The 24,623-nt window shown below is 38.0% G+C and overlaps 1 protein-coding gene across 2 annotated transcripts in view; it reads right to left on the bottom strand.

Annotated features, from left to right (window-relative positions):
* The window catches only part of mgat4a (alpha-1,3-mannosyl-glycoprotein 4-beta-N-acetylglucosaminyltransferase A), a 116,472-nt gene that overhangs the window by 45,034 nt on the left and 46,815 nt on the right, over positions 1 to 24,623 (bottom strand). Inside the window, exons 2-4 of one of the 2 annotated variants that reach the window (XM_028800635.2) lie at positions 6,608 to 6,775; positions 4,743 to 4,880; positions 4,012 to 4,145 (exon numbers count right to left, since the gene is read on the bottom strand). In XM_028800635.2, coding sequence (XP_028656468.1) covers positions 4,012 to 4,145; positions 4,743 to 4,880; positions 6,608 to 6,775 — 440 coding nt within the window. Of the gene's footprint in view, positions 1 to 4,011; positions 4,146 to 4,742; positions 4,884 to 6,607; positions 6,776 to 24,623 lie in introns of both variants that reach the window. The other variant, XM_028800633.2, reaches the window with a different exon arrangement.

Below are 24,623 nucleotides of genomic sequence, written 5' to 3'. Positions count from 1 at the left end.
GAGCCTTAAATATGCCCTCATTTATTTCTTTTTTTAGACAATAGAATGTGGACCTGGTTCATTCCTGTTACAGACCCAAAGTGCAGCTCTTAGCATTCCTCTGAAATAGCTGGTGTTCTAAATTTAAATATAGCTCTTCTTCATATGCTTTCCCATTAAATCATCGACTAATTTATAACCAAGAGCTGTGCATAACACATAAGAACAGAATTTCTAACCTGCAGTTTTCGTGCATCTCAAGTTAGTTTCCACCTACCTCTACATCAGCCTACTTACAAAACAGCAACAGTTTATCTATGTGTAGGTGTGGAGTATGGTTTAATGGCATAAAAAAAAGATTTAAGAAGTTGAAAGAAAACCATACCACTGCCATGCTGTTAGGCAGATTACAAGACAGCAATGGCATTAGCAGAACCCAGCACAAGCTTGAAAAAAGAAATGCTCAATGGCAGCCCTATAGTGAGTCCATAAGAACTTGCATCACTTGCAAGAGTACACATAGTCAGTTCAATCACCTGCCTATCTAAGTTATTCCTAGTGGGCTTCATGAGCACCGATAAGCAAACATATAATTAAACAAACAGAACAGGACCACACAACATAAGACAACCTGTGCAAAAATACATACAAACATACATTGTAAAACTGCCTTAGTCAAATTCAGGTTTACAATGGGCTGGGCCAGCACTGGGTTAAAAAGTGGGAAAAAGAATTACAAGTGAATTAGGGTCAGACGAACAACTGCAGATCAGAAAACCTGTCAGCTTACTTTTATCTATCTGACTCTTATGACGCTTTACCTTTACCCAATGTCATCTTACCTTATCCATCCAATTCTTACGTGAACACAGCTAGACGCATGGTCACATGAGCCACAGTGTGTATGGGGTACTGTCTCAGCAAACACATTACAATGATATGAGCAACACTGAATAAGGTAGACTAACTCCAGTTATCAAAATGGAGTAATTAAAGCAAAATAAGATAATGTAACAATCACATTTAGCCGATTCTAAAATCCAACACTGGACTTGAAAGCACACTAAATCCACCATTGATTGTCTGTGGTATTAATTTTGCTTCAGTCAAGTCAGTTCAATTCAGTTTATTTTTATTAATTAATGCTTAAACTCACACATCCACCCATGTATAAACTATTATAAAAATAGATGAAATGAAAACACAAAACGGCCTGCAACAAAGTCACAATGCCAAATAAAAAACATCATGCACCAAGTGCATAGAAACTTACACTTGCATGTAGATATTCAAAAACAGACATCATTGAATGTTAAACAAATTACACCATAAAATGACAGTAAAAGTTCTCAGATTAGAATACTTGACCTAAAGCAAATTCAGAAGCTCACATACCTCCTTACTTCACACAAGAAGGGAAAGGATTAAAGAATTACTACATATCTTCTAGTATCCGCAAGGCTTTTGGAACTGAATACAGCAATTTTTTAAAATTGTTAGAAGACAACCACTGCTCTGTATTTTTATGTTTAGTAATATGATAGATTTTAAAAATTTTAAGTTGCTTTATTTTTCAATAAACAGCCTCTGGATGCAATGTTCCTGCTGTGTTCTATGCAGAGTCATATTTATTTGTGTGTTTTCTTCACTGACACAAATCACTCCCTTATGTCACAAAAAAATAATTTGGGGTTTCAATTGGCAATGCTAAATTATCATAGTATGTACTGAAAAAAGGCAGATTTGTATTGAAATGGATAAGGAGATGAAGTTCAGCCGTGTCACATAAGAGAGAGAGGAGAGATGTTCGGAGTATGTGACTGGAGAGAATCTTGTACTGTATTTCATATTGTCCTAGCCTGACTACTACAGCACTCTCTTTGCTGTTCTCCCACTAAAGTTAATGCACACAATACAATATGTCCAAAAAGTGCTGTGTGTGCTCTTAGAAAAACAAGTAAATTCACTTTACAGTATTACTACAGTCTTAGTATCTCAGATCTTTTGTCCAAAAAAGGAAGGACTCTTACGGATTGCCTCACAACTGACTAAAACAAAGCTTTCCTTAGATCTGATCATCCCGCCTTCTGAAAGTTTGAGGGACAAAGTTATGTGGCTACAGCTGATCATATTCTTTTCTCATTTAGCGTCCAGTGGTATTGTATCTCTATCTTTTTGTACGTTGTTGTTTTAGAAAATTAATTGTAATGATGCCATGAATAACTTATCCAAAAAGGGTACTAACTACTTTATCCAACAACACTGGACACTGGTGAGCTTCTGCAAAGGTAAGTATGAGTAAATGGGGATTGCCATGTGAAGCACACATCTACTTGTTTAATGGTGCTTAACAGCTTCTCAAGGGGCATCAAAGTGACACAGAGGTCACTGGGAACTGGTGGAGCACCAGAAAGGTTTTGCAAAACGTTCACATGTGGGACAGGTGCAATCCTGACAAATATGTTGATGGGCTGGCAGGCAGACCGTTACAACACCAAGGGTATCTGTAAGTTTAATTGTGAATTGGGGATCAAGGCTGCAGAGATATCTGGAGTAGTGCTGTGTGGTACACTGGTACTAAAAATGTACAGCAGTACCAAAATTGGGGGGATCTGGACTTCTGGTGAGAGTAACAAGGTTAGTGGGTCAGAAGCACTCAGTGTTGCACCCAGACTAACCAGTGATTTCAATCCCCAGCACATGCACCACACTTGTTCTTCCATGCTTGGCTCTGGATGTTACAACACAGAAAATATAGTAAACATGAGCATATATTCTGTTAAAACATTAATTTTGCATTTTACTTTGTGAAAAATACAAAGTTATCAGTTATTGGCTTCAGTATTATTTTGGTACCAAGATGTGACAGTTGGTATAGGTAATGAAGTTAACATTTCAGTATTGATCCAACACTAATCGGGAGAGGCTAACAGTAGCACTGGGAATGTAGACTACAGTGTCGCATTATTTTTCTAAATTGAGCACACAAAGTTGGGACACCACAAAATAAACAGAAAAATAAAACAAACATTCCCACCCTATAGTCCTTAACTGGAAAAGCAAAAACTCCTGCGTATCTAATAGTATGGTTCATTAAACTACCTATATACTTTAATTATACCAACAAAAGCATCCCCTCTTAATGTTTGTGTGTCTGTCTCATGATCCTGGCCTTTCTACCTTCTACTCTCCTTTTGTCTCACATCACCTACTAAGGTCATACTCATTGTAATCCTGGCTTGGGGAGACTTTAAACTGAATCTTGAAGTTTCATCTGTGGCAGGCTCCAGAATCATTGACAGGGTCAGAGGCTGCTCTAGTGCTCACTAGTATTCATGCATCTCTAAGCACTCAGTGCGCCTTAAAAGGCAAGCGTAAAATATGGTCCTATGTGCTGCTTCCTAGTAGTTGGCAGTGAGGGTACTGAATTCTGCCATTTCTTATTGTGTTTACTGTACACATAAAGGAATAAAGTGATCCCCTTCATGCAAGGCATCTTTTCCTAACAGCATGCTTTTGTGCTCTCCTGTCAGCTTTCTGTAGGTTTTCCCCTAGTAGAGGGTCAAGCATACCAGTATCTGCTGGGATTTTTGCCTTATGGCATGACTGGGAACTTTCTATGTCTCGTCACTTCTGTCTCATAGTTCCCTCTTCCTGTCACAGTGTCATGCAAATCTCCACTGCTCCTGCACTGGAGTAACTCTTGCTCCTGTGAAGACTTTCTGTGCCCTCTGCCATGCCACTGGCACACAAGCCCCTAATAACTGGTTGCCAGCTACACAAACACGAGCAACATATCAATAATGACAAATACCACAAATATATATTTATTATACAGTTTGTTTTATTGCTTGGAGGTGTTTTCCTTTGTGTTGTAGCCATATAGTTTATAGAAAGTGGACTAAAAAAATCTACTGAAAAAAAAAAAAACAGTGACAAATCACATACATGATATATTGTAAGCAACCAATAGTTAACTAAATTACCTCACACTTTGTTAACATTCAAGATTTAAAATTTTCTGGAACATACCTCTCCCACAAAGACTATTATAACACAGTCCTTTTGCTCTTCTGGAGTAAGCTTGTCAATTAAGGAATGGAGAGTTTCTGCAAGATAGGACTTGACTTTTCGCTTTACTGTTGGTATTCCCATCACAATAGAAACTGGAGACAGGGAAAAAAAAAATCATGAAACTTACCGTTTCCACTCTATTCATCTACTTTTATATTTGGCAGAAAGACAGAATTTTAAATGACCAGACAGGGTAAGCAGAAATCAATATGCCAGGAAAACATTTTAACTTAAAGTCATTAAGAGTGTTTATATATGTTTCAAGATCAATAAATTCATCATTATGAACACCATCTGAAATGTACTATAGTAACTCAAGCTAGAGGCTAAATAATTCTGCATTTGAAGCACAGTCAGGTTAAATGAGTTCATTAGAGTCACAGACAGGATTTAAACCTGCATCCCTGTAAATTCAATATTGCCTTGTTAACCACTAGGCCATACTGCCAGCAAGTGCATTAGGCTTAATGTAACAAAAATTACTTAATAAAATACAAGATTGGCTTCCATCTTCAATCCAGTTCTGCCAAGGAGTATGCTGGTCTCCTTTACCTCTTAATTGTAATGACTGGTTAACAAAAATGGAAGTGTTTTTTTAATATATATATACATATATATATATATATATATATATAGTATATACATATTTATGTAACTACTAAAAATCATAACCCATCATGAATTCTTACCTCCTGTTCTTCCTTGACCTGTCTGTACCGCAGGTTGAAGGCTGCCCTCATTGTTCAATAAGTGAGGCAAATGGTAGTAGATATTTGGCACTTGTAATGGTTTCTTCTGGGAAAGTTCTTTCAACAGCTTTTGTGTCTCTGCTGTTTAAAAGTTAAAAGTCATTCAGTGAAACGTGTATTTTAATAGGTATTTTACAATATCTTTTGGAAAGCACTGGATGGTTCGCAAGACTCAATCCATTCTTGGAAGGGGAACCAACCTCACAGACAACCAACTACACATTGTTGCAAAACAAATTGTATTTAGCTAGTGTTTCAAAATCTGCGGTGGGTTGGCACCCTGCCCAGGATTGTTTCCTGCCTTGTGCCCTGTGTTGGCTGGGATTGGCTCCAGCAGACCCCCGTGACCCTGTGTTCGGATTCAGCGGGTTGGAAAATGGATGGATGGATGGATAGTGTTTCAAAATTTCCAGACATACATTTGTTTAATATTCTGAAGCAAAATTTTCCATTCATAAGACATACAATGTTTTATAATGGAAGCACATAATCTCTGAGACACGCAATTAGTGGAGCTTCTGAAACAGCGCACTTTATAAAAAGAATCAGCAAATGCTATATTTGTATTGTTCATTGTTTTTTGAAACCATTTTCATTAATTTACTGGTGTAACAGCTAAAATTTGGCTAACTGTATATATATATGTCAAAAACATATTTGAATGATACAGACTCAAATGCAATGCCATCAAAAGTTATGAGTAACTTCTGCACTTACAGAAACTTATACAACAATAAGTAATAATAGAGTCTTAAAACTTATGCTAGGTAACAAATGCTATTTTATGAGAATTCTATAATAATAATCTTTTTTATGGGAATTCTATAATAACAATCTTTAATTAAATTTGATTTCATAAAAGGGAGCCATAAAGTTGGGACAAATGTAAAATAAAAAAGAGAGAGAGAGAGAGAAAAACTTTGAAAGTTAAACTATCCAATGTGTGACACTTTTACATTTGGATTCATTTCACTTGTAGGTTAAATATTTCTCATCAGTTAACTGCTATTAAGCAGCTAATGTCTCCTCCATGTAGTCACTCAACAGCAGATATCAGTAACTACACAAAATTACTTTCTGACAAACCCGATTTGAAAAGTGTATTGTTGTTAAACCAGCTTTAAAGAGTTTGTGTAAATTAAAATATTCCGACATCTATTCAATAATTCATGTGGCAATGACATAACAGGGTTTGAATTTTTTAGTATTAGTTTTAAGCAGTTATCTGTTTCTCAGTTAAAGGACAGAAACTGTAAGTGAATAAATATAGTGCAAATGATAAGGCAAATCAGGCATCCCTCTATGATCATATCATTCTTTACAAACCCCACGCTGAAATCCCTCAAATCCAATAAAATCTCCTTTATTTATTGTTGCCCTGGGGAAAAAATCCCCCTCCCTGCAATATCTGTAATTTTAGCTTCGAACTGTATATGTTTTGCAAATTAAAAATGAAAATTTTAGCTTCTTCAATTTTTTTACTTTATATAAAACCACACTATTTTTAATACACAAAAAAATTAAAAAAAGAACATAATAAAAATTTTAAATGTACACACATGCACAAAACTCTTCATTAACAACTCCCCAGATACAATATTTTTGCATAGATAAAGAAACACAAATTTTTGTTTTATAGTATCACATAACAATTTAAGAGAAAAAAAATGGTGGTACTTTGGAACATTTAACCGTCTGGGGGTGGTACACCAAAACAAAAAGGCTGAGAACCCCTGCACTAAAGTGATTCTCATACCCAGTAGTAAAGGCTGGTGGTGCACGCATACCCTCTGCAGTACTTGTACCTGAAAAGTTGGCAAGGGAGTCTTTGCTGCCATTGGTCTCTGCTATGGCACGTCTGAAATGTTCTAAGATAGTGCTGAGTTCAGATGAGCGATGCAAAGTGCGTAGTTCAGCCACATGGAGGCGTTCTTTTAAGGCATGGCACTCTCGTTGGTAGGCAGTTAACTTTTCTACAAGAGAAGTAAACCAGTGATCAGAAAAATCACACACTTACATAAATCGCCAGAATCCAAAATATCAGCAGACAAGAAATGAGAAATCAAGTAATATTTCTGCAATGTGACACAAGAGTAATATATATATTATTCCAACATATTATTTACTGTATATAGAACAAACAGATTTTAATTAACATAACCTTATTTATAATGTGCTCTATCTGTATGATATTTCAGTAGTGTATGCTAGTAGCTAAAGTAAACAATTTGACACCACAGGTTTCATATTCAGATCCCATAACTTAAAGCAAATCCAAATAATTCAAAAAACAGAAATCCTAATCAAAAAGTATACAAGGAAACACAAAAAGGGCTAATACATTATGCCTTGGCAAGAACGTACCAAAATACTTTAAGAAATCTAAAAAGAAAAAAAAGAAAGACCACTTGTGAGGTTGGGGACAAAAAAAAATAGCCAAAGTAATTCTACAGTAACAAGGCTATGGGAACTGCATTCTTTTATAATTCGTTCAAGCGACTGCTGAACCTGAGGGCTGCTTTTGATGGTGGCAAAACCCTGAAAATAAGGAACAGGGGGTAAAATTATACTTACAAATACTGAATAACACAATAAGAGGATCAGGAGGTAGTGTAAAATGAAAGAAAAGCCTACAGGAACACTGCACAGCTGGAGTCCCGATATCATAATGGTTTGAGCCAACTCAGTCCTAAATCAGGACTTTACCTTTTTCTGGATAACACTAATTTCACTCTACTTGGGTAGTAACAGCTAAATGGCCTCAGAAAATATAAGTGAACAAGAATGGACAATGGACGCATGCAGCATCTTTATCAGAAAAGGTAATGTCAAAACTTCACAAGTAAGAAAAAAAATACTTATTAGTAAATTACTAAAAAGGTGAAAATTAAATTCCCACGGTTAAGTACAGCAAAAATGACAAACTAAATAAGTAAGTTCTAATGAGTTCAAAGTTTTTATTTAAATACAAGGCAAGAGAATGTACTCTTTGCCCGCAACACAATTCATGTTGCATTTCAGCCTTTAAGCTATAGTATTCCCACAATACTATATTTTAATTAAAAAGAAGTAACACTAGACATACAGTACATATTATTAGATTTTCATAAATCAAAACACTCAAACAAAATTCAAATCAGTGAGCGAATACACAAGTTTTAATTTTATCTAATTTATTAAAATGATTTAAAATCTTAAATATTAACATATTTGCATTACAGTCACACAATACATGTTACAGTTAATTCGCACATGCAAGTAAGGATTTCGTTGTACTCTGTACATGTGACAATAATAACCATACAAATATACAGTATAATATACAGATACCGCAGTACAAAACAATTCAAATTTAAATATATCTTTTTGTCTTCTGCGTTAACATCAAACATTGCCCCAACAATGGCCTTACTGACCTGTAACCTGTGGATTATGAGTGAATCTATGAAGAACTTATGTTATATTTTCTATTAAGAAAAAAATGAAAAATGAAAATGTCAACACTCTGCATGATGCTGGCTCCTCTGCGCTGTAACAATATCCCCTGCAGTTGAAACACACACTCACTCACTGGGCACAGAGGTAGCAGGGTCAGAAGGATGATCTGACCAGAAAAGCAGGTATTGGGAATTTGGCTGTGTTCTCTCTCCACCATGCTAATGGATTAATATTGAGTGCAGCACAAGATCCACTTCTGTATAATTTCACCTCACTATAATCTACCCGTTTCTGAATCAGTATACATGAAAGGTTCATTAATTCCTCGAGCACTCATTCTTACAGCCTTGGTTTGTAAGAGCTGCGGTAACTACAGCTTGCTGCTGCCAGTAGTGTTTCAGTATATCATGACAAACGTTACAACATAAAAAGTGTGTGTAGTGTTGGTTTCAATAGAGTTCAATCTGAACACAAGCCTGTGGGTGCAGTGGTGTATTCATGAAACAATGTTGTGATTCTGAATCAGAATTCCCTTTATCGGGCAGGTACACTAATGCGTACTAGGATTTTGTCTTGATAGTATTGGTGCAACATACGAGGACAACACAGAATACAAAAGATAAATATAAGACGATAAAATATAAAATGATAAAATATGATGCAGCATACAAGGACAATACAGAAAGAAAGTGATAGCAGGATTAAAATGTCCAGGCACTCCACTGTGCAGGTATACATGGATACTGAGTAACAGCTCAGACCTGATTAGTAAGAACAACTGCATGTGGAAAGAAACTGTTAAGGTGACATGTTGTTTTAGCTTTCACTGCACAAAGATGTTTGCTGGAGGAAGTCTTTGGAACAAGTGATGCCCTGGGTAAGTCGGAAAAGCAATGATCTTTGCGGCTCACGTCCTTACCCTGGACTCATATAGGACTTCAGTGTGCGCTACGTTACAGCCTATGATTCTTTCACACGATTTGATGATGCAGATTGGCCTTAGCCTGAACAGATGCAGCACCAAACCAAACAGTCATAGATGAGGTCAGAATGGACTCGATGATGGCTGTGTAGAACTGGCCCAATATTGCTTGAAGGGAGATTGAATTTCCTGATGGGCTTTCTTAATAATGCATGTGATGCGATTGTCCCAGTTAAGGTTTTTAGACAGCACATTGCCCAGAAACTTAAATGATTCTGTCATCCCAATGGCTAGGGCATTTATAGCAATGATAGGTGAGCAGGTAACCGTTTCCTGAAATCAATGATCATTTCCTTTTTTTTTTTTTTTTTTTTTTTTTTTTAACGTTAAGGTCCAAATTATTATGGCTGCAGCACAATGTCAGATTTTCCGCCTCCTGTCTTTATATGGACTCATCATTGTTTGAAATGAGGCCAATTAGTGTGATGTCATCTGCAAATTTAAGAAGTTTAACAGCCAAATTGCCAGAGGTATATTCATTTTTATAAAGTGAGAAGAGTAGTGGGGAAAGGACACATCCCTGTGCTGCATCAGTACTAAGGGTTAATGGGTCAGACATGTAAGGTCTGTGAGCCAATGGCAGGTTGAACTGAGTGAGTTTCTTATATGGGATGATCGTATTGAAAGCAGAGCTAAAGTCCATTAACGAGATCTTCACATATACTCCTGACTTATCAAGGTGATGGTAAATAAAGCTCAGAACAAAATTCACTGCATCATACACAGACTGGTCGACTGTATGCAAACTGAAAGGGTCCGGGAAGTCTTTTGTAGCATTCTTGAGGTAATTCAGAATAAGGCATTCAAAGGTCTTCATTACCACAGAGGTGAATGCTACTGGTCTGTAGTCATTCAGGCCTGTCACCTTTGATTATCTGCAACTGGAATGATGGTGAAGGTCTGAAAGCAGGCAGGAACAGTGCACAGATGCAGAGATTGGCTGAAAATGTCTGCAAATACTGTAGACCACTGGGAGTGTGGAAAGGGAAATAAGGTCTGGGCCTGCGGCTTTTTTAATATTTTAATTTTTGAATAAGCTGCAGACGTCTTTTGCAGTGATGACAGGAGGAGGAAGCTGAGGAGAGGAGGAGTGCAGAGTATTAATAGCGAGACCATCAGGTAGATTTATGTCCCATTGTCTTTCAAAGTGACCGTAAAAATGATTTAACTGATTGACTGGGATCAGCAGAACCGTTTGTTTGTTTCCTGTAATTAGTGACCTGTTTAAGGCCTCTCCAAACTTATATGCTGTCATTTGCAGACAATTGTTCCTGCAGCTTATCTGAGTGTTTCGTGTTTTCAGTTTTTATCACTTTCTTTTTCCTGTATTCCTCATGACTGCCAGATCTGAAAGCACACTCTTTGTCCTGGCGCATTCGTCTGAGCTGTGTGAAGAACTAAGGCTTATTATTGATAAACTTTACAACTGTTTTTGTTAGAATGCAAACATCTTCACAAAAACTAATATATGAAGTTATAGCATGAGTGTATTTGTGCATGTTGCTGTTGGCAGTTTTGAAGGCACTCCATTCCTCTACTGCCTTGCTGGTCCACCTTCTAACTGTACTTTTGACTGGCTTTACACCTTTCAGTTTTTGTTTGTAAACAGGAATAAGGTGAATGGTCAGAATTACCAAGGGGCACGGGAGAAGGCATGATAAGCATCCTTAATAGCTGCATAGCAGTGATCTAGAATATTTCCATCTCTGGAGGACATTTTATTTGTTATTGATATAAAGGAAGGACCTGATTAAAATTGACATGTTTAAAAATCACCCAAAATAATGATTTGTGAGGCTTACAGTTTATAATAAGCAGTTCTAGGTTGGGAGAGGATTATTTAAAAAGAACTCTGACATCGTTGCACCAACCTTGACTGATGTAGAAACATACTCCTCCGCCCTGTTTTGTTGCAAAAGTTCAGTAAAGCGGTCCACTCGGTACAGCATGAAGTCGGGCGAGTCCAATACAGCGTCAGGAATAGAGTGATTCAGCCATGTTTCAGTAAAGCACAGTCCGTTTTAGTATGTATTAGCAGCTGCAATTCATCTACTTTATTTGCTGCTGAGCGCATGTTATATAGACATATTCCAAGCAGTGGTTGCTGTAGTCCTCACTTCCGCATCTTCTTCCTCTGGTCCTCCACCATCAGGCTACCTGTTTAGCTGCATAAGCGCCTGTGCTCATTAAAGCTGCAAGATCCACGGATGTTGTTATAATATATAGAGTCACATCACGTGGAACAGCTCTTCCCATGTACTGCATACGGTGTATGACTTTGCATGGTGACAACAAATGTAAAACAAAAATTTAACACAAAACTACCGTGGCTGCCATCCTGGGCACTGTACTCGTTCAAATATGTGACTCACTTAACTTATGGTGCCAGCCACTTTCACATACAGTGATGTCTGATAAGCACTGACAATTTTAACTTGACATCTTCATAAAAGTAGTGAATAACGGTTCTGCCTAAGTGCAGTCAGTTTGCCATATTAAACCTTAGGTCTGGTGTTTCAATCAGAATTTTAAATTCTCTGCTTTTGAGAAAAGGTATTTTTGCTGCCTTTGCATTTTGCTTCAGTCATGTGGAAATATCATACAAGACACGATACAAGGCCACATTTCATAATACCAGTATTCTGTATCTCAAAATTCAATACAATGAGATTTTATGTCATGCTTATTAAAGACAGCTGGAAAAATGGCCTCAAGTAACTACAGTTCACCTGACAGTACCAGGCAAGAGTACTCAGGAACAGCAGCGGCAGGCATGGATAATGTTATGCCGGCCAAAAGACATGAAATTTGGTGTGTGCTTCTATATTTAAAAGATGAGTAGGTGAAAGATAAAGATACAGTAGAGTAGGAATAGAATCAACTGAGATAAGCTGATGGCAGTTCCAGACAGGTTGTAAGCTCATGGATGTGTTCTAGTAAATAATATGAGCAAACTAAAACAAATGGGAATCAAAAAAGTTCAGGAAGAACAGAGCCACATATATGTATTGTATAAATATTAAAGTTATGCAATATGTGTAAAATAGCCTAAGAATTTTCTAGCTAAAGCAAAGGAAACTGTAATGGTGGAAATAAATGAAGTTCACTTTTAGAAATAAACTTTGTGTTCTGAGTCCAAAAAAGCATCTCCCACGCTGAAGGCCATGTGGTGGCTGGAATACAATGTACAAAGTGAATGCAACAGATGACTCCAATGCATCATTTGAAGTATTTGGCATTGTGTCAGTTTAAATAAGAAAAGCAGGGAAAAAAACTGGCATAAAATAAGCTACAATGACATTGACAACACAGTTTAATACTTGAAAGACAATAAGCTAAATTGATTTTTAAAACAAATAATAATGGTTTGCAAATGCTAAAATAATACAACAAAAATGTCAGTCTCACTACCCTGAAGTAGCAACTATAATTGTTAGGATTGCTGAAACAACCTATGAGGAAACCCACTACACTACAAATTTCATTTTTAATTTACTATTTCTTATTAGTGTCTGTTTAACTAATCAGATCTTTTTTTAAATCAAAGCACACCTTCATCTACTTACCTTAAATGATATCTTCTCTAGGGGGCTAATGGTTACCCGACTCAAATCTATACCCAAGCAGCTTACTTCAACAGCAAAAAAAAAAAAAAAAAAAAATACCCAGCATGCATTACATGCCCTGTATAAGGATTTTAGTTTTTTGTTTCTGAATAGGAATTTGCAGCACTGGCATAGAAATTTATAAATTTACCAGATTTTTCCAGCATCCACAGCTTCAATAAAGAGCTCAATTGAGACCTTACATTTCCAGTTTTATTTTGAAAAACAAGTTCATGTTTATAACATTAAATAAACTTTAAGATCTCGATCTTTTAGCCACACCGTACAATTAGAGATCCATGTTCAAGGTTACGAAAAATAAAAAAATACAAGCACCAAAACCACAGTATGCAGTCCTTGCAAATATCTCAGCCCCACCACAAAAGACGTACTGAGTGGCTCAGCAGAGATTTGTTTGTGTGTCATTTTTTAAAAATTTCATTCACCCATTTTCTAACCTGTTTTTCCAGTTTAGAGTTGTCCAGAAAAAGAAACAAGCTTTACACTTTGTTTAGTATGAAGAACAAAGACCTTTATTGACAGAAAATGTTCAGACAAAGAACATTATCTAACTACAAAGAGAACTATTTCATTTATGTTAGGTAGAATGCCCAGAGGGGACTGGGCTGTCTCGTGGCCTGGAACCCCTACAGATTTTATTTTTTTTCTCCAGCCTTCTGGAGTTTTTGTTTTTTTGTTTTTTCTGTCCACCCTGGCCATCGGACCTTACTCCTTTTCTATGTTAACTAATGTTGTCTTATTTTAATTTTGTATTTTGTCTGTTATTTTTCTTTTCTTCATTATGTAAAGCACTTTGAGCTACTTTTTGTATGAAAATGTGCTATATAAATAAATGTTGTTGTTGTTGTATTAATAACCATACCCCCACTCTAACCAGTGGTTAATGTCACTGCCATATTACACAATAAAAATGCAAATACTGTAAAACACTTGAAGGCATGTCCCATTAGTGAACAATCTCATGATCTCATAACTTTACAAAGCATGGGGCTGTTTTCATGTTCAGTCTATGGCAGACACAGAGAGGTAGGTGCAGCTTCAGTTCATGATCCTTATAAAGTCACCATTATTCAGTCTGTGCAAGGTAGGGTTAGAAGTACAGCTGCTGAGCTGAACACTGGTGCATTACAGATTGAGGAGGATCCTGGGATACTTGACACAGGCCAATATTATACAATCTTCCAAAATGGGGAGTTGGTGTTGGTAAACTGGTTCTTTAAAACCGATCTGGAGAACAAGACAACGATTGGGGTGCACAAAGCAGTTTGGTATCTGTTTCTCTGCACCTCACAGGGGCACATGGCACAAAGGGGTATGAAGCAACACAGGGCCCAGGCAACTGCTGACGGAGGACTACAGTAAGCAGTGACTGATATAAAATCTGGACTCTGCAGCATAAATATTAGTTTGTCATTTATATAGGTTGAGTAACCCAATTATTCCAGTAACAACAGAATGGAAAGTGTTCTTTAATTTTTTGTAATGATGTACTTCAATTTTTGTAAGAGTACTGCTACTGCATATTCATGTCAACTCCATGATGAAGCCTCATGAACAGCCACACATATAAAATTAAACTACATTGTTAGTGCATTTTTGACAGTGGTGGTGCAAAAAATATTGTTTACTGTTGCTTCAGAATCACCTAAAAAGCAATTCGACACACAATTCTCATCACTAAAAAGCAAGAGCAACCAATAGATGAGGAAAATTTTAATAAGCCATAGGTTATAAAATAATGACTATACAGTAATTAAATAAACTGAATTTACTTATAGAGTCTACTTGCTACAGCCTATGAATAACTAATAGTCTTCAAATGAATACAAGCCTTTCAATAGGTTTTTTGAATCAGACACTTCTTCATATTAGGTTGTCAAAAAATGCAACAAGCCAAGATTACAAGCACTATGCTGTTATAATTGATAAAATTCATACATTTTAGTAAAAAATATAAAAGTATTGATGAACACCAAGGAAAATGTTGTCATAATTACTGGCATTAATGAAAAGCTGGTGTTGATATGATGGAGGATGGTGCTAAAGATGGCACAGAAAAATGAGAATGTAAAGGCAGATAACCCATTGGGATTAATAAAGTATCTATCTATCTATCTATCTATCTAACCCTGCTGGACCTGTATGCCTAACCACCACTGTAGCAAGCGGCAAATCCACCAAATAACTGGTACATAAAATGTAATTTATGTGTTAAATGCACAGGTAGATGCAGCACTGTATAGAAGTGATTTTTCTTTATTAATACTTTCACCCATAAGATTTATCTTGTCTTTATACACACAAAAGTACAAGGTCTAGGGAAAAAACACTATAAAACAAGATTAAATAAAAACCAAGAAAAACATCTTTACATAAATAAAACCTTGCTAGAACATACTGGTTAGAGAAGAAGGGGTCATTAATGGAATTGTACCATCTATTGAACTAATTTTTGCAAATAAGATTTGAATAACATTGTATGCACCCTCGTAGACACTAGGACAGTTACTTTGTTGGAGGTCATTCAGCCTTTGAGTGTTTCTCTGAACCAAGCTAGGTGGACACATCTGGAGAGCTAAGACATGAGCCCACACTCCTTGTGCTGGTGAAACCGGCCACAGGTCCATCACCACTAAGCGGCCTTGATCTTGCTGTTGGTGTTTCCTTTGACAGGGCTTTAACCTTTGGTCATGACATTTCTAAGATTTTAAAAGTCTGATTTCTCTATCTTATAAACACAGGAAAATTAAGATGATTTCTTAATTTACAAAATCTTGAAAGTTTATTAATTTTCATAAATAATGCAGGATTAACCACCGTCCTGCTTTATGGGTGGATTGTTCAAATTGTTCACTTAATACTCTACAGTTATTTAAAAACACAACAGCAAGGATCATAAACAGGACTAAAATGCAGGACCATATAATTTCAGTATAAAATAAAAACAAAATCATCACACCAAGAGGGAGAGAAATGACCTCCAATGGTATGGCAGGATTTGGCGAATGCAAACAGCTCAGTAAGCTGATTAACTTTGCTATGGTATTTTTCCACATCCTAGCCCGTATCAGCAACATCATACCCAAATACTTTAATAACTTCCGTATGTGCTTCACACTAGAAGGTTTCACATCAGGATGGTAACAACTGAAAGTGGACATTACCATTAGATGTTCAATCTCTCCTATTTTTTCCTCGTGGCTACTTTTGAAATAATCCTCATCAGAAACCAGGGAAGTAGTTGGAGGCCCTAAATTACCACTGGGTGAGAGACTCCCTCCATTGAAAAGTTATATGGATGATGTAATAAGCATCTTTCAGACTACCATATATAGCATAGTTCCTCAAAACAACTGGATGAGTTCATTGGAAGTATATGAAATATCTGTATCAACAGTTAGCAGAATGAACAGCATTGCCAACAACTATATTGGAAATGGTTGGGCCTGCCCCACTGACTCAGGCCTCTTTGGTTAGAAAACGCTGCAACTTCTGCTAAAATCCATTTGCCTCAGATACAAGCAAGAAAAAGCAAATCTCATCTGAGAGCTAAAGGAAATCCATTGATCTGCTCATGAAGAAAGCAAAGGTGATCGTTCATACTGGCCACAAGTGGTTGAGCGCAGGAGGAAGAAGACCAAGCCAACAGTAAGCTGCAGCACAGGGAGATCCAATGGAGAGTCGAGGCAGGTCACCCTGGTTTGGGCTGGGGACCAACCATGCAGTGTTGGTCCAATGCCAAAAGGGAAGCAGAGGAATACCACGGGTGTGAAGTATGTCACCAGAGTGAAGCAAGAGCACTACCTAGTGAAAGCATTGTCACATGGAGCCCAGATGTGATGGAAACCACCATTAGCAGAGGGGATCCATAAGACCCAGCAAGCACGGCTCAGCTTCTTCGTTAGGCAACCAACGATGCCCTACCATGCCTCCTTACCCTCTGCTAGTGGTTTGGAAGCAGCGGTGACTACCCACTCGGTATCAACATCAATGACAAACCTATAACACATCATCTCAGGATGCAAGACTGTGCTGACACTGGGGAGTTTCAGCTGGCCGCACAACCAAGTCCTGACAAAGCTTCTCAGTTTCTTGAGAGCTACAGGTAGAAGTGAATAACACATTAGATGCTGCAAAACTCAAACACATACAATTCATAAAGCCAGGCAAGAGTATACAAGCGCGGCAAGAAAAGCATCATGCCTACGCACCCCTGGCAAGGCACGGGAAATATACTTGTACATCAGGAGGCAGATGGCTTTTCCCACAGAAATCACAACAACCACCCTCAGGCCAGACATCGTGATGTGGTCAACATAGGGCTGCACGATAACAGAAAAAATGATTATCACGATTTTTTTGCTCAAAATTTTTATCACGATTAATAATGACGATTATTCCTTTGGTAAATGAAGTCTGTGACCAAAGCAGTGTAGCCTCGGCCAGTTATTCACAGATGCTGCCCTAATCATATTAGCTGCGTTGTCCGTTGTGATGCACACAAGTCTTTCTTCCACCAAGCCCCAAGCGGACATCGCTTCTTTGAGGCCCACTGCAATAAACTCCGCTGTATGGTCTTGTGGGAAAAACGAATGTTGCAAAAACTTGCTTTTCATCTCAAACTCGCGGTCAATAAAATGAACTGTCAAGCTCAAATACGGTTCCGCAGTTCTGCTTGACCATAAGTCGGTCGTGGCAGCAAAATATTCAAGGCTGAGCCTGAGAATTTCTCTTTCTATTTCTTTTCGGCATTTCGCATACAGCGAGGGCAGCGCAACATTGGAAAAATGGTTGCGAGAGGGAATGCTATATCTTTTATCAAGTGTTGCGATCATTTTGTTAAACCCCTCACTGCTCACGGTGGTTATTGGACACATATCCTTGGCTATATGGTACGTGATCGCCTCTGTTATTTCCCGGTGTCTTTGCGAGCTAGGCACAGGGCCGCTGCTGGCCAAATGGGTGCCCTAAGCCAGGGGTGGGCAGATTCAGTCCTGGAGGGCCGCAGTGGTTGCAGGTTTTTGTTCCAACCTAGTTGCTTAATTAAAAAACAATCCTTGTCAATTATTTAATTGCATGGCTTGCTAGTGCTTTAACTCTGCCATGTCAGGTCATTCTCATATCCTAGATTTATTTTCCTTTCTAAGGATATCATCCAAATGATTTGAAGTCTAAAACAGATGAGTAATTCTCAGTGCTTCACTTTTTTCTCTTCACTTTCCTTCCAAGTATTTAATTAAACCAAATAGTGCATGATAAGTACACACAGGTGTAATTGAAAACAAGCTAAATGGAGAAATGCTGGTCTCTTTTGTCATTTGCATGGTATTGCTAATTAGGAGCAATTAAAAACCAAGAATACAGCTGTTTAAGACTAAAATAAGCAATAAGGGTTCAAAATCTTAATGAGCGAGACAACTAAAATGAAGCTGAAGTGTTACTTGAGCAATAAGGGCTTCTTATTAAGCAACTGGGTTGGAGCAAAAACCTGCAGCCACTGCGGCCCTCCAGGACTGAATCTGCCCACCCCTGCCCTAAGCAGAAATTTACTTTTGTGCCCCCTCCCCCAAATATTACGGAAGTAAAAATAAAATAATAAAAAAAACACCTACTATAGGGGCCAAAATAGAACTTTATTCAAATAAAAGTAAATACATAAATAAATTGTATCATTTATAAATTACAATTGTAGCTCTACAGCAAAAATACAAACTAAAATTACACTTTAAATAAAACATTTATAATAAATAAAATAAACAATAATAAACTGAAATAAAATCAACACTGTCATCTGCTGGAGCTTTCCAAAGTTCAAAATTTACAAAGGCACACTTCTGCTTTTTCTTGAGGCAAAGTCGTAAATGAGCTCTTCATATGATAAAGTCTTTGCTAATTCAGAGTTGATGCTGACAATTGCCAGACCACTCATGCGCTCTTGTGCCATAGATGAGCGCAAGTACGTTTTGATGAGCTTCATTTTAGAAAAACTTCGCTCAGCAGAGGCAACAGTTACAGGGAGCGTCACTGCTATGCGCAGAGCAATCCAGAGATTTCGGTACAGAGGTGAGGGCGCGCGCGTCATCACGTGTGCTTAGCCTACTCTGCGTTCACCGTAAAATGCAATATATACGTTTATATTTTTGTTTATTTGTATATGTATATTATTAATATTAATTTATTATTATAATATATAAAAACGATTTTTTTTTTTGAGCAGCTGGGATGGTGCCCCCCTGGGAGTTGGTGCCCTACGCAGACTGCGTACTCTGCGTATAGGGAGCGGCGGTACTGGCTAGGCAGATATGGTATTGCGTTGAACAATGTCCCTGATATTGTTGTCTGTGTTGTGGATGGCTGGTAATTTTTTGTTGTTGCTGTTTGTGCCTTCAGTCGTTGAAATTCTTGTACTTTGTGGTGGCTTTTAAGGTGGTTGATGAGGTTTGTTGTGTTACCTTGGGACGTTTGGACGGAACAGGAGCAAAGTTTGCACAAGACTCGTACCTGATCAACATCACATTCCTCGAAATCGAAATAGTTCCAGACAACTGAGTATGACCCCTTTTTAGGAACTAACGATCGCACTTCTGCACGTTGCTCCGCCATCATATATTTATTCTGACTGACTGTTATTGCTGCTATTGACTTCTACTGCTTCAGAAAGCGCTTGCAATCTAGACGCAGTAACGTCATAGTGACGCAGTCCAATCCGTAAACTCAGCCCATAAAAAACAGTTTGGTCTTTATACTGTAAAATCGCGACGATATTTATTAACTGATCGTGGGTCATAAATATCGTTATCATGAGAAAAAAAAGATTAATCGTGCAGCCCTAGGTCAACATCTACACAATATGTCCTTATTATTGAACTGAACATATCCTGGAAAGAAGGAATGGTTAGTGACACACAAGCAGCAAAGATACAAGTACTTGGAATGAAACTACACCACCCAGGATGGACACAAGACTTTTGTCAGCACAGCTACCATCCTACCCAATTGGTAGTGCTGGCATTACCAAATCAAAATAAGGCAAGGCTGCTATAGAGTCAGCAGACAAAACAGAGAGAGCAAATTACTGATTATGGTTACGGAGGAAGGACAGAGTTTGGGGTCAACACTCTATTAATTTCAGCTACAGGGGAAGAGACAGCACGTATGATACATTGCTGTAAACATCAGCTTTCCTTTTAACACCAACCCCCCACCCTCCGCCTACTGACATTCACTATTGCAGTTGTGAAAAAATTGAAGCCTTCATGAAACGAAACTACATGCTTTGATGTGATTGGAACTTCACAGGGGATCTCCCCTTTTTGCTTCAATTAGATCGGGACTTCATCGGTGACACCCCAAACTACTACTTAGACACAATGTGGACTTGATGGCTATCAAGAGGGAAACGGTGCATAACGTGGAGCGATGGAGTGGCACACCAGTGAGGCAAACAATTGTCAAGCATACCAAGGAGGCTGTAGTAAGACGGGGATTTTGAAGTTATCTGCCATTTGCTGTTGGAACCATTCTGATACAGGCACCAAGGTCCAAAAGATGGTATCAATGCTGAAGTCAAAATTATAGTACCGATCCAACACTAGTAAGTACAGAGTTAAGTTCCTTCAGATTAGGGTCTCGTCATTTTATTTTGAGAAGATACTCCTGCCAATACCTTTTTGCCCCACTTATATTTTTCTCCAATGTGTAGGCTCCCTCCTTCACAAACAAATCCTTTAATTGTTTATTTAACTACCAGTTATCCAAAAGCAGGTTTAGGAAGGATCAATGGTGGACCTCATGATGAGCTGTGGAAACACACATGCACATGCATTATTATTTGAGCAACAGCCTTATTGGAAAATGGTGCCTGCTTTGTAGTTTAGTAAACTGTGCCCTACATAACTCAGGAATTATTTCAGTGAACAGCACAACTGGTCCTCCACTTCAGGTAAACAACCATTTGTACTTCACACAGGCTAATCAGCTGCCTTTGCTGACATACGCATACACTCACACAAGCAGACTTAGGATCTCTGCAGCCAGCTGCCTACACCAGACATACAACAAAATAGTGTTTACAAAACTTTAATGAGATTATTGAGTCATCCATCAAGATAATGTGACAGTTAACAAAGTTTAGTCTAGAGAAGACGCCACCTCACAGACGAGCAAGATGTAAACAGGTGACTAAAGTGACTGGGTTTGCCCCCCTTTAACAAGTGGACAGAAGCACATGCCCATTGGTGTTTAGGGAGGTGAACATTCTGTACTGCTTAAGGGACACCTTCCCATTTTAAAATAAGCCTGCATACATCACAATACTTTGCTCATCTCTACCTTTACTAACATAAAATATTCAAGAGCATCAATGCTCCAGAAGATCCTATTAGAAGGTGGTGTTTGGAAGTTGGGAAGCTGCAAAAAATCAGAGGGGTCTCAAGTTGATTAGATTTACATTTGGCACAACCTCTGCATAATGTGTATGTCTAACAAAAGAGCATTTCTGAACCCCAGCAAGCCAGGTAAGGTGAACTGATAACGTGTGCAAGGTGAAGGAAGCAGGGCAAATAACAGGTACTGCTGTGCTTGAACTTGAGCCTGCCTTTGTTTACATTTTGTGAGAAAATGAATAGCATTAGGAGTAGCCAACAAATGCACTGGTAGTTTTGTTAATTGCTAAGGTACATGTCTGTGTGTCTATTATTATTTTATTTTGCTTCCTCTGTTTACACAGTCCGAGCATCACAAACTGAATGGTAAATGTTCTACTTTCAAGATGGTGTCACATATATGTGCAGAAGCTCTGTTAGCTCCCACACACTGACCTTCATAAGAAAAATAAAGCACTGCCAGACACAATTGGATGTCGACACAAAATGCAAAGACATACCACTCAGGCCATCTAATAGGAATTTCTGCGAGACTAGTGTCTTCAGGAATTCAGACAAAGATATGATAGGGCAGATTGTGTTTACCATTAAGCAAGCAGAAGCAGAAGCCGGGTAGCCAGGCAGGACTGTGAATGAAACCAAAGCACAACCATAAAAGATGGGGTTTGCCTTATGTTCTCCTCACTAATGTGTGACTGCTAGAGAATAAGATGAATAACTGAAACTGAGGCTTTCTGTGAAATGTGGAATAGCAGAGAGCTACACATTTATATTTATGTAAACCTGGTTGCACTAATGTATAGCAAACTCTTTCATACAAGTGGACAACATCTTCTAACTGGTGGGTTAAGTCTGCTGTTCAAAGGCACTAAGTACACTAAGCTGTTCCTCTCCTAATTTAGAACTTTTAATTCTAAAATGCCAATTTTTATATCAGCCTGGAGAATTCACTGTTAGCTATCATTGTCATCAGAAGTGACTTTAAACAAATACATCTTGCATGCGTTCTCCTTAACTTTCATTAAAATGCATTTTGTCCAATTTGAGGACAGAAAAGATTACTGCAAAACTTTTGATGCTAAGCCCCTCAACCACTTTCTTTCCACCCGAAACTGAATTACTAAAACAAGCAGAAAAAACAAAAACAGAGGAAGCGTGGAAAGATAAGGCAGTGCTCCAGTAACACTTAGGCAGTACTGCCTGGAGTAAGTTCAAAACAGCGACCACTGAATAAACACAAACTAAAATAGAAGAATATACAGCACCTGTATCTGAATGAGAGGAAACATACTCATGGTAATGTACTGTAACACTGACAGAATAAGGACACTGCCTAATCAGAAGCCATGGAATGAAAAATGAAGTCAATCCAATTCGTAAAGCCTGTAATAGAGCCTTTAAATCTGGCAAAAAGGAAGAACTGAGAGCATCCAGAAGCAAACTCAAAGATGACATCAGCATCACAAAGAACAATGAAAAAAACGAGAACAAAACATTTTCACGGACAATGCAGAACCCACAACAAAATGTGGCAAAATATTCAAGACTTAACACAGGATAAGGGCAAAGTCAATTCCACTAAAGTTCCTTTCAAGACAAGATTAATACCATTTATTCCTCGGCATCATCATCATCATCATAACCATCAGTTTGACTGCCATTTGCCAAGCTTACCCAGGTTAGCCGGTTGACCACAATTGCTTTTTTTCCTTTCTCTTTGATCCTTGGAATTCTTAAAGGGGAGACCTTTTGTGTCATCCAACGCCACCTGAAGCCACATCTTCTTCGGCATCCCTCTTGACTTCATCCTCACCACCTCCATCACAGTGTATTCTACCTTACCCAATTACCCTCTAGCGTTTGCTATAAATGCTCAAAGCCTCTTTGTTAGTTTCTCCTCAGTACACCTACCTTCTTCTCTTAACTTGGCATTGTTTTCTTCTTACTCCAGGATACTCCACAAGTCCATCTGATTATTCTCATCTCTGTTTTTACAACTTTGCTACAATTTCTTTCACCACCCATTTTTCACTCCCTTAGGGTATATTACTCTTCCTCGTACAGTTATCATAAGTTTTCCCTTTAATGAGTAAGAGGCTACTTTAGAAGTGAGAATGGAGGACAACACGATGTTGCACGCAACTATTTCCATTGCTTTACCAAACTCCAGAATCTTCTCACCCTCGGTACTCCTTGTAATGAAGCTTACGCCCCCATGGACACTCTCATAATAACCATCAGCACTTGCTCCAACATGCCCATTCAAGTCACCACTCATCAATTTTAATGTCTTAATTTTTTTTACCAGTTATGTCTCGTGCCCATTGCATTTACTATATATATTGATTTTTTTTTTTTTTTTTGCTTTTAAATGTCACGGCCTGGTTTTAGTAATTTTTGGCTGCTGTGCCATTATTGTCGTCATATGTTTCTGCACCAGTGGGAGAGGCAACAATATTTTCCATTGTACTTTGTGGCACAAAGAATTTGAATTGAATGAATGAATGTTTAAGTAATTAAGTGTCTCTTTGCTCACATGAGTCACTGAGGGAACCCAAAAAACTCTTCAGGTACACAGTTTGATGTACAGCTCTGCCTTTAAAAAAGGACTTTTAAAGATTATAAGGGGTAAACACACTGCACAACAATTTTTTTTTTTTTTTTTTTTATATATAAAAGTCCTGAAAAGTTTTTGCTGATTGTGACAGGAACCTACTAGGTATGCACAAATATAGTTTTGGTTTTATTGCATCACGAAGGAACTCTGAGAAATAGACATTTATATGTTTACTGACAATAACATATTTAGTCACGTTTATGTTTCGCATAAGCTATTAAATTCTTTTGTATTCAATGTCTGGTGCATCACGTTGCAGTGTCCAACAGTAGCCAGCAAGCATTGATGGATTCCAGTTGCCCTGGTATTGTTTCTCCATCGTAGCAATGTCCTGGTGAAACCTTTCACCATGTTCGTCACTGACAGCACCGAGATTTGCAGGGAAGAAGTCCAAGTGTGAGTGGAGGAAATGAATCTTGAGTGACAAGTTGCACTTATTTGTCTTGTATGCTTTGAGAAGCTTGTCTACCAGCTGAATGTAGTTTGGGGCTCTGTAATTGCCCAGAAAATTGTCAACAACGTCTTTGTAGGCTTTCCAGGCAATTTTTTCCGGCCCAACTAACAAATCTTCAAACTGCTTGTCACTCATAACATGTCTGATCTGGGGGCCAACAAAAATGCCCTCTTTGATCTTGGCGTCAGTTATTCTTGGGAACATCCATCTTAAATAACAAAAACCTTCGCCTTCCTTGTTCAGTGCTTTCATGAAATTTTTCATGAGTCCCAGTTTTATGTGAAGAGGAGGCAAAAATATTTTTGCTGGGTCAACAAGTG

Source organism: Erpetoichthys calabaricus, chromosome 4 (genome assembly GCF_900747795.2).
Source record: "Erpetoichthys calabaricus chromosome 4, fErpCal1.3, whole genome shotgun sequence".
Classification (NCBI taxonomy): domain Eukaryota; kingdom Metazoa; phylum Chordata; class Cladistia; order Polypteriformes; family Polypteridae; genus Erpetoichthys; species Erpetoichthys calabaricus.
Note: the sequence above shows the minus strand (reverse complement) of the source record. Positions and strands in the feature narration are given on the sequence as shown.